The sequence below is a fragment of the Pogoniulus pusillus genome, chromosome 9 (assembly GCF_015220805.1).
Source record: "Pogoniulus pusillus isolate bPogPus1 chromosome 9, bPogPus1.pri, whole genome shotgun sequence".
Classification (NCBI taxonomy): domain Eukaryota; kingdom Metazoa; phylum Chordata; class Aves; order Piciformes; family Lybiidae; genus Pogoniulus; species Pogoniulus pusillus.
Window position 1 is genome coordinate 32,533,821 of NC_087272.1, and position 15,565 is coordinate 32,549,385.

General features: G+C 38.8%; 1 protein-coding gene across 2 annotated transcripts in view; it reads right to left on the reverse strand.

The window, feature by feature from the left end:
- The window catches only part of ARAP2 (ArfGAP with RhoGAP domain, ankyrin repeat and PH domain 2), a 147,926-nt gene that overhangs the window by 60,377 nt on the left and 71,984 nt on the right, over positions 1-15,565 (reverse strand). For both annotated transcript variants that reach the window (XM_064149116.1, XM_064149115.1), the window contains exons 14-19: positions 15,343-15,517; positions 13,940-14,074; positions 7,392-7,536; positions 4,824-4,926; positions 3,786-3,984; positions 920-983 (exon numbers count right to left, since the gene is read on the reverse strand). In XM_064149116.1, the coding sequence (XP_064005186.1) occupies positions 920-983; positions 3,786-3,984; positions 4,824-4,926; positions 7,392-7,536; positions 13,940-14,074; positions 15,343-15,517 (821 nt within the window). The remainder of the gene's footprint in view (positions 1-919; positions 984-3,785; positions 3,985-4,823; positions 4,927-7,391; positions 7,537-13,939; positions 14,075-15,342; positions 15,518-15,565) is intronic.

A 15,565-nucleotide genomic window follows, 5' to 3' on the forward strand; every position in this document is an offset into this window, starting at 1 on the left:
TTGTTTGTACTCAAGAGGTAGAAAAATCCTGCCTTGACTTGCAGCCTCTGTGTTTGACAGAGTCATCTCAGCAGAGTATTACCTGCTCAGAAGCACAGAATGGTAGGGGCTGGAAGTGACCTCTGGAGTTCTAGCCCAACCCCCTGCTAATAGAGCAGAATGCACACGAACATATCCCTGTGAATTTTGAAAATTTCCAGAGAAGGAGACTCCACAGCCTCTGTGGGCAGTCTGCTCCAGTGGCTCTGCCACCTTCAATGTTAGAAAGGTTTTCAGTACATCCTGTGTTCTAGTTTGCATCTGTTGCATTTGGTCTACCACTGCGCACTACTGAAGAGAGCCCAGCCCTATCCTCTTGATGCCCCACTCTTTACAAGTTAATAAACATTGAGGATATCTCCTCTCAGTCTTCCACATCAGCAGATATAGATCATGCTTGCTTCATCAGTATGTTTTTTCTAGCTGGTATGTTGTCAGCTGAGATCAGGCAGACATTACAGTAAGAGGAGACTTGTACATACTCTCTCAGTTCTGACCTATAGAGAATAAAGCACAGGACTCTGGGACATTACAGTGATTAAAAAAGATGAGAACTGTTAAATGCTCCAAAAAGGTACTCCTCCTTTACAAGGTAAAAGAAGTTAGGTCCTTTTGAAGAAACCATTATTGGCAGGCTAATCTGACTGGGAATAATTTTCTCAGTGGGAAAACTGCTTTTAATTAAGCAGTACTTGTTAGCATTCCCTGACACAGACAGAAAACGTAATTAATACACAAAGTCTTTCCCTCTTTTAAAAACTCTGCAAATTTACTCTCTCTCTAGCAAGCTGCAAGTGTAAAGGCTTCATGACTGATCAAGAAGAACTCCAAAATATCAATATAAAAGCAGATCAAAGCTTCATTCAGATGAGAACCTTACCTTCCTTTCTCAACCAGCAGCAGGACGTCTATTTTCTCCCCATTTTGCATCACACTACTGATTGCTGAAAGCAAAACACAAACACATTCCAATGAGCCAGACTGACATAGAGAGAGAGAAACGCACACACGCATGCACAGATCGACATGATTTGCTAAAATGATCTTCACTGACAAAAGGAGTGAGGAATTCCTGAACATTTCACATAAAGAATGCTGCTGCTAATAGCAACAAACCTCCCCAAAACACTACACTCACGTTTATAAGATAAACTAATATAGGAAACTATGAAGAAATGTTAAACAGGTACTTTTTAGTAATGAAGTTGGAAAATCATTTCAGTTCAAAATGATTTCAGCTCAAAATGAGGCACTTAGTGACATGGTCTTGTTGATTGGACAGAGCTGGGTGAAGGGTTGGACTGGATGATCTTGGAGGTCTCTTCCAATCTGGTTGATTTTATGACCTTGAAGATCATCAAGTCCAACTAGTATCTGTCTCTACCAAGCCTGGGGCACCTTCAGCACCACATCTCTGCCTCTTTTAAATTACTCCAGAGAAAATTATTTAACCTCATCTCTGGGTAGCCTGCTTCAGTCTTTAGAATCCTTTCAGACAAGAAGTTTCTTCTCATATCAAACCTAAAGCTCCCCTAGTGCAACTCAAGGCCACTTCCTCTCCTTCTGTTACTTATTACAAAGGAGAAGAGACCAACTCCCACCTCACTACAGCCTCCTGTCAGGGAGTTGTAGAGAGCCAGAGGGTCTCCCCTTGGCCTCCTTTTCCTCAGACTAAACAAGCACAGTTCCCTCAGCTGCTCCTCACAAGTTCTGTTCTCCAGACCTGCATTTGGTTACATTTAAAATCAAACTTGTAAATGTAAGTTTCATGAGACAGAATGATTCAGAAGATGGATTTTTTTTACTTGATTAATGCTTGCATCCCAATTACATGCATTTATTTACATCCCTTGCAAACGTTAATTACCGTCATTACTTGCACCCTAATGGCTGCAGATTCATAGTATTATAGAAGGAGTTGGAAGAAACCTTAAACATTATCTAGTTCCAAACCCCTACTATGGGCAGGGACAACCATACCAGGTTGCTCAAGGCCTCCTCCAACCTGGCCTTGAACACCTCTAGGGAGGGGACATATACAACCTTCCTGGGCAACCTGTTCCAACAAATATGAGCTATATGCTACAGCAGTGATGTTCACACTCTTTCTTTATGATGCCTAATGCTATTCCTGCTAAAAAGAAACAACCCTGCAAAACACCTAAGCTATAAGAAAATACAACTGGGTAGTTTCTCGTCAAAGAGCTCATAAAGCTATGCTGTGGAATATACTAAACCAGGTCAATTAAAAGTAACCTGCTTATTAATTCAAAATTCGACCAGTCAAATCTTCCAAAGTCTAGGTCACATACAATCCATACCTTATCTCAACCAATTCCCAGGGACTGTGAAGTCCTGAATATCAATGAAGCTCAATAAACAAATACTGATGCATGTTATATGATGGGTTTGTACCACATATACACCTGGCCTCATTTACATTTACTGAGTCAAATATCAAGATAAGTGACTGCGTTTCCACTGATGATTCATTATTTGGCACATTTCAGGTATACAATTCACTACTAAGAGTGGAACAGATTTATTTTGGGGAAACCAGAAAACACATAAAATGTAGGCATGTGGGTATATAATGCTTGCAAGAAATACAGCTCTTTTATACAACTAACACTGAAAAATCAAAACCCAGTCAGGAAAAGTTTTTAACCAAAAGCTAGATGTGTTTCATGTCTATACTTGAGCTATACAAAGATTTTGGATGCTCTTACGATTAGGGTAGGAGCAATTACAGCTGCATTATCAAAACAAGTATCAGAAAATTTTTCTGCTGCTTAACCTTTTAATTCTGACTCAAGATCAAAAAAAGTATTCACAAGTTAAAAGATAGCTAAAGGCATAAAAATAGTCGTGATTGCAAACCACCTTCACGGTGTTATTCACAGCAAATGCAAGGTGGCAGTAAATAAACAGCAGAAAGCCCAATGGCATTTAGGCAAGTTCCTCCTGTAAAGCAGTCCACACCCTGACAGACCATTTACAAAGAGGATCATCAATAGAGAGCTAAAAATTCTTCCCCTATGTTACTTTAATGTAAAAATCTCAGATTATTTTTACTTTCCTACATAACATGTTGCCTTCTTCAATATTAAAAAAGAAAACAACTAGGGCAGGTCTGCTTAAAGAGGCTCCAGAGCATAATTACAATGAATGAAATCAAAATTGGTCATAGGCGACCATTTGTCTAAATATTATCTTTGCACATCACGATATTAAGCAAAGAATATTTTTAGTATCAGGGAAAAACAGAAAAGTCTATTAGCCTGTGAAACAGTTTTCCAAGAGAAGTATAATTTTTCCAGTCCATTTGAGTATTTTAAAACTAGGGCTGTCAATCACCTCAAGAATATGTTCTGCAGTGAGTGTTTCTGCCCTGTCAAAAACATGAGACAATGATCCCAAAAGGTTATGTATTATTATTCAATTCTGTACTCTTGTAAGAAAGATACTGCTGCAACTGGAACAAAAATTGTCTTCATTCATTATGAAGGTGTGAAAAATCTTTCTAGTATGTGCCAGGAAGTAGGGGAAAAAAAAACCCAACCACACCATGAGACAGAACTTTACCAAATGCATATTTAGATGAAAGTTGGAAGAGCATCTGGCTCATGCAAAGGCATCGTTACTGAGCTCCCTAATGTTTAGGACTTCGTAATAGAAATGTCCTTAGCAGCAAATTAATTCTGCAGAGTATTTCTTGAATTCCAGTTGTTAAGTAAAATTCTTACTTAGCTCTTGCAGCCTCCTTAGATATATGGAATCTTCTTCTGCATTCTCCATTTCAAGACAAAAATAAAGGCTCGACTTCTCAATGGCAAACCAGCCTTTTCTCCACTGATCCAGGTTATGGCAGTCTTTGTAGTACAGCTGGCCCAGCAGGTCACAGTCTCTCTCTAACAAGCACTCAGCCACAGGAGGAATAAAATGCTACCAAAGAAAAATATGGGGTGAGTCAGGTGAAGAAAAAAAACACCTCACAATTCTCTTCCCCTAAAAAAAAATTCAAATCAAGGTATTGCACATCCATTAAACAATGAAAGCCACACACAGTAAAAAAAATAATCACCTGGAGCATAATCATTCCTTAATCCACATAAATGCTAAATTTAAATAATAAAATACAGTGGAACAGCTTTTTCCCATCCACGCTCAACAATTCACACTCTTTTCCTTTTAAACTCTGATTTTAATTAGTAATGTGACTATTAGCATTTGGCACATCTAGAAGATTTGTGGATGAAAGGCACAGTAAAAAAAAAAAATCAGATTTATCATTCTTAAAGCCATAAACCCACTACATTTAAATTAGAAACCCAAGTAGAACAGTTTTTCCATTCATACTCAACCATTCCAACTTCTTAAACTGTTAATTTTCGTTAGCAATGTGACTATCAGCATTTGCTACTGTGTGAAATAAGGTAGTGGTTTATGAATTCTGTTTCAGCAAATAAAAGAACAGAATTACAACCATAAGCAGCTGGAATAAATTCATATACTGTATGTCTTTATACTGGAGCTTCTTTAATATATTCTTAAGGTCAGCATTAACACAGTGCTTCATTTCCTCTTCCATTTTATTTTACTATCTTCTTTCAAATATTTAATCACAAAAGTTATTTCTTCCTGCTGCAGAAGAAACTTTTACACACAAGACAGATCAGTATTCATCAAGAATGACTTCTCAGAGGATTTTAAGCTAACAGTGACACTTTATTCTTTGTGCAAAGACTCCTGCCCTAAATGCAAAAGATAATTACCAGTCTTACCTTGGCTATTGCCCAAGTCCATTTTTTTTGTGAATATGCAGTTTCAGCTCCAAACAGGAAAACACGTTCTGACAATAAGTAGATTTCAAAGGTAAAGATGTCCCTAAAGCAAGCAAGAGGAAAAAGGCAGCTGTGTTTAGTCTTCATAACAGCAGACACACAGCAGTCCCATTTCTCTCTCTGCTTTTCATTATTTCATCGCTATGGAAGGGAATCCATCTGCATTTCTCCTCCAGCCTTACAAGTACAACACAGACAATAACAGAGTATTTCATAACACAACACGACCCATGTGCCTCTCAGGTCACTAACATTTGTTTAGAGGCCACTGTTTTTGGGTGGGTTTTTTTGGTGATTTCTGAAACTAATAAAAATGTTTCCATGTAGTCATTAAAATTCACAAGGAACCATCTACTTTTGAAAGTTCCTGTGATTTCACTAAGGATATTTTCGTGATGCTGTGGTAGTTTGAGGAGTGCCAGGTTCCCTTAAGAAAACCACAGAGAAGAAGTCGAATCCCATTTCTGTCCTCCAGTCCTGGGTAGTTCGTGGCCTCGAAGTGGGACAGATGCATTCAAAACATTTTGTTTAAGTTTAAGCAAACCAGCTCATTGAGTAGGAAGTTATGGACGAGATACCACAGAAGGAATCTTAGAAATGAGGGTTCAAACGGACTTTCAGATGGCCCTTGGCCTAATCCCAAGCTTAAAGCTGGATTATCACTAGCCTCAGAGCAGAACAGCAATGAAAAACCTTGAAAATCTGGAGAATACTACTTCTCTCAGTTCCACCACCCTGCTCATGGAGAGGCTTTTTCTATCATTCAGCCTAAACATCCTAGGGTGAAATGTGTGGTCTCTACCATACCTTGTACCACCTGTTTGGTTCTGTCATGTTTATGACTACATCCTATAAAGCTGCTGTAGTTCAAAAAAGCTCTTAGAAGTTTGTGGGAGATTAAGTGGGAGAGTGTGGGTCTTGCTCTTTATCACTATTTCATCAAATGGACTCTGATTTGCCACATTTTAACTGACAAATGATGACAGTGAAAGAAGAAAAAAACAAAGCAGTTGAAATCGGTGCGGAATTTGGAAAGTAAGTGTCTTGTTAGACTTAGAGTCAGTCTTTAATTATAAATGATGATTCATCAGTTTACAGTATGATTTTGTCTGTGACCTCTTCCTAAAATCCAAATAGATGAAATATCATTTTTCCTTCCAATGCTGGAGACTGAGATTTATCTATCTAAATCTGGAGAACTGAATATGAGCCATTGCTCTAATTTTCAGTAAGCACTTTTAAAATGTTATATAGACAGTTAATTCTGACTAATAGAACAGATGTTTTAAAGACTGATTGTTTCCAGTACATGAAACATCAAACTCAGGTAAGTTTCTCACAAAACTACCTGGTGAAGCAGAGTAGGAGGTTAGTCATTCCCTAGAAGCAAAATACTTATCCAATGTTTTTAAGTGTTATCCTGAAGTGGAACCATTTGGAGATGTAATCCATAGCTTAGATGTGATGACAGAAGACAATAGTGGCAGTTTTCTTTTCTGGATACCACACAGCTATGTACTGCAGAACAGTGAAAGTCACCTCCACTATTTTATAGCTTATTGAGGCATCACCATGTTTCAAGATCCCTCCCTTCTAAGCATTCTTTATCTGTGGAGTACCTTAAGATCTTTCTTCCCATTGTATTTCCAGAAGCCTCCTCAATAGACTCTGTGTTCCTTGCAGGCACTTTAGCTTGCAAGTATACATTTGGAACTAGGAGCATTACAGCACTATACTGTAGAAAGGTCGTGTGATTTTACATACACAAAGACATTTAAGGGAAGTGCCATGGAATTTGTTACAGACTCAAAGGACAGTTAAAGAAAAAACAACCCACAATAAAATGTTGCCCTGAAGAAATCAAGTATCGCTGGGATGCAGCTCAAGTGAATCTCCAGGTGATAGTTTGACTATACCAAAGGAATGCAAGTTAGAAAAGAAAACCAAGACCACAAAACAGAAGTGTTATCTTCAAAAAATTCTCTACACTTAACACTGTTGTCCTCGACTGCAGAATAAAGAATGGGTTTCAAGGACTGGCAGAGCTGTGGCCACAACCAAAAAGCACCGTGGAGAAATCTCATCTGCTGCATTTCATCAGTAAGAAACAAAGCAAGAGATTTGGCTTGAGGCAGAGGTCAATCCCAGAAAGAAAAATGAGCATTAATTGTTCAATTTATCACCATGTAACCTTTTAAGCACTGAGAATATGCATCACAGTTTTAATAAGAAACAGATGCATCTAATTTATGCTGCCCTTTTAAATTACCCTAACATTTTCATTAGATCACTACAAATACAAAGAAATAATAAAACAATCCCCAAATACCACTTAGCACTTTATTTCTTGAAGTCAACATAAAGTAATTCAAGGTTTTGTTGTTGTTGTTCTCTAAATTGCACGTTCAAAACTCAGGGACAAATTTACAGCTCAAAAAAAACCCCTAGAATAATAAAATCTTTGTAATACTTGAGTTTGTTTATCAAAGTATTAAATAGGGAACCTACCCTCTGTTTAAAGAGAAGTCTGACTTGTGCACTACGAGACAGATAACTTCACTGATGTCGACCATACCATTAGGAGTGGTAGATTTATCATTTTCATAGTAGCTCAGAAAGCCACTTTCCAAAGTGCACCATCTTCTGTTGCAATCTGTGATTAAAGAAAGAATGGAAAAGTCAGTGGATGCTAATAAAAAATACCTCTCCCTGTAGAAGATGCCTCACAGGATGCACAGCTCTGCTGTAACAGGAATATATTTAAGATGAAATCTGTCTCTCTGACAAGAGTGGACCAGGAATTCATAGAATCATTCAGGTTGGAAGAGACCTCCAAGATCATCCAGGCCAACCTAGCACCCAGCCCTAGACAATCAACTAGACCAGGGCACTAAAAGCCCCATCCAGGCTTTTCCTGAACATCTCCAGGGACAGCAACTCCACCACCTTCCTGGGCAGCCCATTCCAATGCCAATCACTCTCTCTGTGAAAAGCTTCCTCCTAACATCCAGCCTAGACCTCCCCTGGCACAACTTGAGACTATGTCCCCTTCTTCTGTTGCTGGTTGCCTGGCAGAAGAGACCAACCCCCACCTGGCTACAGCCTCCCTTCAGGTAGTTGTAGACAGCAATGAGGTTTGCCCTGAGCCTCCTCTTCTCCAGGCTGCACAACCCCAGCTCCCCCAGCCTCTCCTCATAAGGCTTGTGTCTATTCAATGTCTGTATTGACAGTACTCAGCCTAAGAAACAATAATACAAGGCTATTTAATAAAATAATATTTCAAACAACACAATTTTACATTATGAAGTGATTTAACATGCTCATAAGTTAGCTTTACCACTGTAGAGGGCTTTTAATTCTCTTGCAGTGGAACTTGGTGGTGGAAGAGCTAGTACACAATACCACATTTCATGTTTAACACAAAAGAGTTAAGGGAACAAAATGAAAGCATGCTACAAAGTTAGAAACACTGAAAGCTACTAGAACAATATTTTCTGACAAGAATAGAAAGTGAGTGAATCATGGTATGAACTGGCAAAAAAGAGTTACCCTTTCTTTTGTGTTGCTCGACCTAGAGGTCAAAATCAAGTCAATATGTCACCTGGAATACTGTATCCATTGCAGTACTCCCAGCACAGGAAGGTCATCAAAATGTGGAGGAGGCCACAAAGATGATCAAAGGGCTGGAGCACCTCTGCTGTGAGAGCTGGGGCTGTTCACCCTGCAGAAGAGAACTCTGGAGGAAGACCTTAGTGCAGTCTTCCTGTACCTGAAGGGAGGGACTAGGGAGGGACTTTTTACAAGGGCTTGTAGTAATAGGATGATAGGAAATGGATTGAGGCTCGAGTAGGGTGGATTTAGACTGGATATTAGGACTAAGTTCTTCACAGTGAGGGTGGCAAGACACAAAAAGAGGTTGCTCAGAGTGGTCTTGTATGTCCCCTCCCTAGAGGTGTTCAAGGCCAGGTTGGATGAGGCCGTGAGCAACCTGGTCTAGTGGAAAGTGTCCATCCCAGTACCAGGGGGGCTAGAACAAGCTGATCTTTAAGGTCCCCTCCAACCCAAACCATTCTATAATTCTATGAAAACAGTCCTGAAAAAAATAACATCACACACAGAAGAATTTGCATGCACTGCACACTACTGGAAAACAGACAGGAAACACTACTAGAGGTTGTGTTGTTTAACATGATTAGAGTAAAAACATAATAAACAGAAGTGCTACCAAAAATGCTAGAGGATGACAAACTGAAGAACAGAGAAACTTAATAGAACCATCCTTTCTAGGTACATCACTAGCAGAGCTCAATCCTCTCCTAATGCAGGCCCAAGTGTCAGATAGTAATGAAACAGTGCAGAATTTATTCCTGTGTACTGGAGGAGATAAATGGACACACTGCAGACAGGCAGCAGGTGTAGCCATTTCAGGATGGCATGTTCACATTAAAATGGATTGGGCATCTCTCCTGTTGCTAGTCACATAATGTACCCGGGGAAGGGTGAATTCATTTGGCAACACTGAGGTTTACAGAAAGGGAACATCTCACAGATTCACAGAATGATTTGGGTTGGAAAAGACCTCAAACATTATTTAGTTCCAACCCCCCTGACATGGGCAGGGACACTTTCCATCAGACCAGGTTTCTCAAGGTCTCATTCAACCTGGCTTTGAAGAACTCCAGGGACAGGACATCCATAACCTCCATGAGCAACCTGTTCCAGTGTCTCACCACTCTCACTGTAAAGAATTTTTTCATAATATCCAGCCTAAATCTGCCCTCCTCAAGCTTCCATCCTTTGCCCCTTGTCCTGTAACAACAAACCCTTGTAAAAAGTCTCTCCCCAGCTTTCTTCTAGGTCCCTTCAGGTAAAGACTCCCCAAATCCTTCTCTTCTCCAGACTGAACAGCTCCAGCTCTCTCAGCCTGACCCCTTTTGGGAGGATTTCCAGCCCTCTTACCGTCTTTGTGCACCTCATCCAGACCCACTCCAGCAGCTCCATGTCCTTCTATTATTTTCTGTATGACTTTTAGATTTCTTAGTGTCATTTTTCTTATTACTACTACATTTTAATTATCAGCATATTATTTCATTTTTAATGATATTATTTATTGTTTTTTATTTACTGGTTTATTATCAATTACTATTGTGAGCTTTGGTCAGTTTGTTTTTAGTTTATTATTATTTCACCTTTAAAGATATTATTTATTGTTATTTATTTAGTGGTTTAATATCAATTATTCTTGGGAGCTTTGGTCAGTTTGTTTTTACTTTATTATTATTTCATCTTTAATGATATTATTTATTGTTTTTTATTTACTGGTTTAATATCAATTATTCTTGAGAGCTTTGGTCAGTTTGTTTTTACTTTATTATTATTTCATCTTTAATGATATTATTTATTGTTATTTATTTACTGGTTTAATATCAATTATTCTTGGGAGCTTTGGTCAGTTTGTTTTTACTTTATTATTATTTCATCTTTAATGATATTATTTATTGTTATTTATTTACTGGTTTAATATCAATTATTCTTGGGAGCTTTGGTCAGTTTGTTTTTACTTTATTATTATTTCATTCTTAATGATACTATTTATTGTTATTTATTTACTGGTTTAATATCAATTATTCTTGGGAGCTTTGGTCAGTTTGTTTTTACTTTATTATTATTTCATGTTTAATGATATTATTTATTGTTATTTATTTACTGGTTTAATATCAATTATTCTTGGGAGCTTTGGTCATTTTATTTTTAGTTTATTATTATTTATATACTGAATCATTACTTATTACTGACACTATTCTGAATTTTTTTTTGTTATTTTATTTTTAGTGTATTCATTATTGTTTATATACTGTGTTATTATTTATTGCCATTGGTAGTGGCATTATTATTGGGTTTTGTTTGTTTGCCTTTTTTCCCCTCTGTCATGCTACTTGCTCTCTAGTTCTATCTATAGCCTAAATACATCTTTTAAAGAGTAAAACAAGCATAAGAGAGTTTGAAACTGTAGAGCTTTACAGGAGTTGTATATCCCATATTACTTCATGGTAATGAGATTTTATAAAGTAAGAAATAATTCTTGATCTCAAGAAAATAATCAATATAGAAGAGGAAGAAAACCTAACAAAACAGTATGGTTTATGTTTTAAACAGCAAAACCCTCCTTTTGTCACAGTATTTCTTACACATGGATGAAATATATTACAGCCCTCAGGCAAGAGCAGTTTCTAATTCAAAATTGCAGGGTTTTTTTGGTTGTTGTTGAAAGGATGTTATTATTACATCTTCCTCCCTTGTCCCATTTGTCATTTGTCTTCCTGAACTGCAAAAGCTCAGGGAAACCTATCTTCCTACCTAGCTGTAAAGCACTCATCCCAGAGAGGTTAGTCCTGACAAACACATGGGTAATTCTAGCAATTAATGTAAAACCAAACACTCAGCCAATAGAAAAAGATCTGCACCCCCAAAAAAACAAACAAACAAACCCAAACCAGAAACAGCAGAACACCTACAAAACAGTATCACAATTTCAGGGACCAGCCTGAGCTGGGGGAAATGCAGTTCCTTTCCATTTACTGCATGCTCCTCCAAGTAGTAACTGTAAGGATAGGCAATAGACCACAAACTTTCAAGGCAGATTCATTTCTGTCCACTAAAAACTTATGATGGAAGACAATCAAAATTCAGTTGTCCCTTGTCTGAGGGCTTTCTTCAGAAATACTTTTAAGGCATCCTTGTAATGATGTTTACTCCCTACTGCAGCTCCCCTGTACTACAGGAGATATTGTGAGCATTTACAGCTAAATCTCCAATCTAGACAGATATTCATAAATGTACACCACTCAGAGACAAGGCAGCACTACTATTATCTTCTATTTGCTTTCTGGTTTTCTTAGAAGGGTTTTTGTGATTTTTTTTTTCTTCTTTTTTCTTTTTTTTTTTTGGGTTGGTTGCTCTGTTTTCTTTTCTTTGCAGTTTGAGGGGTGTTCTAGTTTATGGGGTTTTTTTTCTGTTTATCCTATGAATGCAGATCATAGAGTCACAGAATGATTTAGGTTGGAAAGGACCTTAAAAACCATCTAGTTCCAAACTAAGCCACAAGCAGAGGCACCTCCTACTAGACCAGCTTGCTCAAGGGCCCATCAAAGCTGGCATTGAACACTACCACAGCTTCTCTGGGCAACCAGTTCCAGTGCCTTACCACCCTCATGGTGAAAATTTTATCTCTAACTTTTCATCTAAATCCAGCTTCTTCTAGTTTGAAACCATCACCCTTCATCCTGTCACTCCATGCCTTTGTCAAAAATTCATCTCCAACTTCATCTCCTGCAGCCCCTTTCAAATACTGGAAGGCTACTACAAGGAGAGTCCTCTCTTCTTCAGGCTTAACAACCCCAACCCTCTCAGTCTTTCTTCACAGGAGAGGTGCTCCAGCCCTTGGATTATCTTCATGGACTCCTCTGGAGCTGTTCTAATAGTTCCATGTCCTTCTTGTGTTGCGGGCTCTGGAGTGGGACACAGTAGATATAGGCACCCACAGCACAGAAGACAAAGTCTGCCCTCAGAGCAAACACTAGTGAGGTCTGCAGCTTTCCCAAATAATCATAGAATCAACCAGGTTGGAAAAGACCTTCAAGATCATTCCAGTCCAACCTAGCACCCAGCCCTATCCAGTCAACTAGACCATGGCACTAAATGCCTCATTCAGTCTTTTCTTGAACACATCCAGGGATAGCAACTCCACCACCTAAGTTCAGTGCAGATTCAGAACAATCCTCCAAGAAGCCTCGTCAAGTAGCAGCCCTCTGCCACCACAGCTGCCACTTGCAATCTCAAAGTTGCTGGGAATTGTCAGTGATCAGGCATGAGCTGTGTTGCTTATGCAATGTTTTCAAGAATTTGAACCCATGCCAACATACATTCTTCAAATGCATATTCAAATAGGTGTTACATCCTCTAATCTCCAGTAAGTATCTCAAAAGCATACATCATAAGAAAATGGACATAAACATGAAAGAATATGTATTTATCTCCAGGGGATGTCATGTCAGGATTTTAGGAGCAATAACCTCAACCATAAGTCAGGCCAGAAAATCCCACATCAATTTTTGTTTAGATGGAAACAAAAAGGAACACAACTGGGGACAAAAGGGGAAAAAAAGAGCTGAGAATATTTTAATCTCTCAACAACAAAAAAAAATCACAGAAGACTGATAAACACAGGAGACAATGTGTATCTATCGTGATATTAAACATCTTTGCTCCACAAAGCTCAGCTGGTTGTAAAGTTGTTGGAAGTGCTCATTTCTACTTGGAATGCCTTTAAAATTTGTAAGCTTGAGAAATATCCTGCATATTAGCCATTTGGAATCTCATTCCATTGGAATGGGCTGCCCAGGGAGGTGGTGGAGTCACCGTCCCTGGAGGTGCTCAAGCAAAGCCTGGCTGAGGCACTTAGTGCCATGGTCTAGTTGACTGGATAGGGCTGGGTGCTAGGTTGGACTGGATGATCTTGGAGGCCTCTTCCAACCTCGTTGATTCTATGATTCTAAAAAGAAGTCACACTTTAAATGATTTCTGAAATATTACCATTTTAGATGGAAACTGCTTTGGGGCAGTTAGTAGCATCTAGTTAAATGTAATTAAAGTGAGAAGTGGTCTTTGTTTATCAGTGGCTGTTGTTAACTAACTGTTTAGTTTTCTTTGTCTGTCAACCACTGAATAAGGAGATTAAAACAATCAGTGTTTTTTTATCTGGAAGAGGTATACCAAATCAAAAGAGGCTATGTCATATCCACCAGGGAGGTGGTGGAGTTGCCATCCCTGGAGGTGTTCAAGAAAAGACTGGATGAGGCACTTAGTGCCATGGTGTCTTTGATTGGATAGGGCTGGGTGATAGGTTGGACTGGATGAGCTTGAAGGTTTCTTCCAACCTGGTTGATTCTATGATTCTAAAGGCATTTTCTCTTTTTAAAAGTGATGTGAGAAGTTGAAAAAGAAGGAATTGAATCCAAGCTATACATATTCAAATGGACAAAATAAAAGCAAAATACCTTCTTTTAATTTCTTCTCGGTAAGAAGCTTAGCAGTATTAGAAGAAACTTTGTATAAGAATTCACAAAGAAAGGTGGAATGTGAAGAATCTTCAGAGAAGCCACTTTCAAAACTGGGATCATAGTTTGGGAAGTCTATTAAAAGACAAAAAGGGTAAGACACAAAACTTCAGTTCTATCACTTTAACCATTTCTAACTGTGTTAACTGTAGATATGGAATTGCTCTATAGTACTTCTACTACACCATTAATACATCTCCTTGATTTTTATAATTGTAGTAATTTTCTTAGATATTCATCACGAAAAAACTGGGTCACATTTTTACACAGATTCTATGGGTTCTGTGATTCCGTGAAGCTGTGAGTTTGGGGAAAGAACAGGTAGGTCTGTTTGAAGTAGGGATAGAAAAATAAGTTAAATGATTCTAAAGAGGCAAAATAAAGCCTCAAGTGAGTACTTCAGATGTGTGTTAACTGTATATCACAGAATTACAGAATGCCAGGTTGAAAGAGAGCCCAAGGATCTTCTAATCCACCTTTTCAGGGGATAGTGTAGTTGACATGAGATGGCTCATCTTACAACTGTGCAATGTAAGGGAATCCAGTACTTGTCCTGGGAGATAATTCCTATGTCTGACTGTTCTCGTGGTGAAACATTTTATTTCTTTCTTTTTTCAAATATATACAGTGTGCATAGATACAACTGCCTGAAGGGAGGCTGTAGGCAGGTGGGGGTTGGTCTCTTCTCCCAGACAACCAGCAACAGAACAAGGGGACACAGTCTCAAGTTGTACCAGGGAAGGTCTAGGCTGGATGTTAGGAGGATGTTCTTGACAGAGAGAGTGATTGGCATTGGAATGGGCTGCCCAGGGAGGTGGTGGAGTCACCATCCCTGGAGATGTTCAAGAGAAGACTGGTTGAGGCACTTAGTGCCATGGTCTAGTTGACTGGCTAGGGCTGGGTGCTAGGTTGGCCTGGATGATCTTGGAGGTCTCTTCAACCTGGTTGATTCTATGATTCTATGTAGTGTATATACACAGAGAGCAAGCGAGCTTGTGCACACAGAGAGAATGCACACACATATTTACCTTTTACAGGTAAAAGCCTGATAATTTTTGCAGAGTAGATGATGTTTTTCTTCTGTGTTTTATATATAAGGTATGGGGTCTGTGGGATATCACTGTCTTTGTTTGGTTTTTTTAGTCATAAGCTTGCTGTCTGAACAAAATGCAAGCAACTTGCACACAATCACATCCACCGTCTGCTGAAATACAGGTGACACCATCACAACTCTCCCTCCACTATAGTACTGTTGTTGAACTCAGTGTCACCTTTTCTTGTGAATTCCTTCCTTTTCGCTCAACACAAAATTAGAACATTGGAACAAAGAGAGCGAATCCTACCTGAGAACTTATTGTGGTACAAGAATTCCATCTGCAGTCTTTGCCCAGCTTTCTTGGCTAGTAAGTATGGAGTACTGTAAACAGGGTCTCCAGTAGCACACATAGCATCAGCCCCACTGAAGAGCAGCATCAGAGTTTCTAGCACATCTTGTTTAACTACAGCAGCACACAGGGCCTTAGCATGGAGAGGGAAAACAAAAAGGCTGTTTAAATTAGAAAAGTA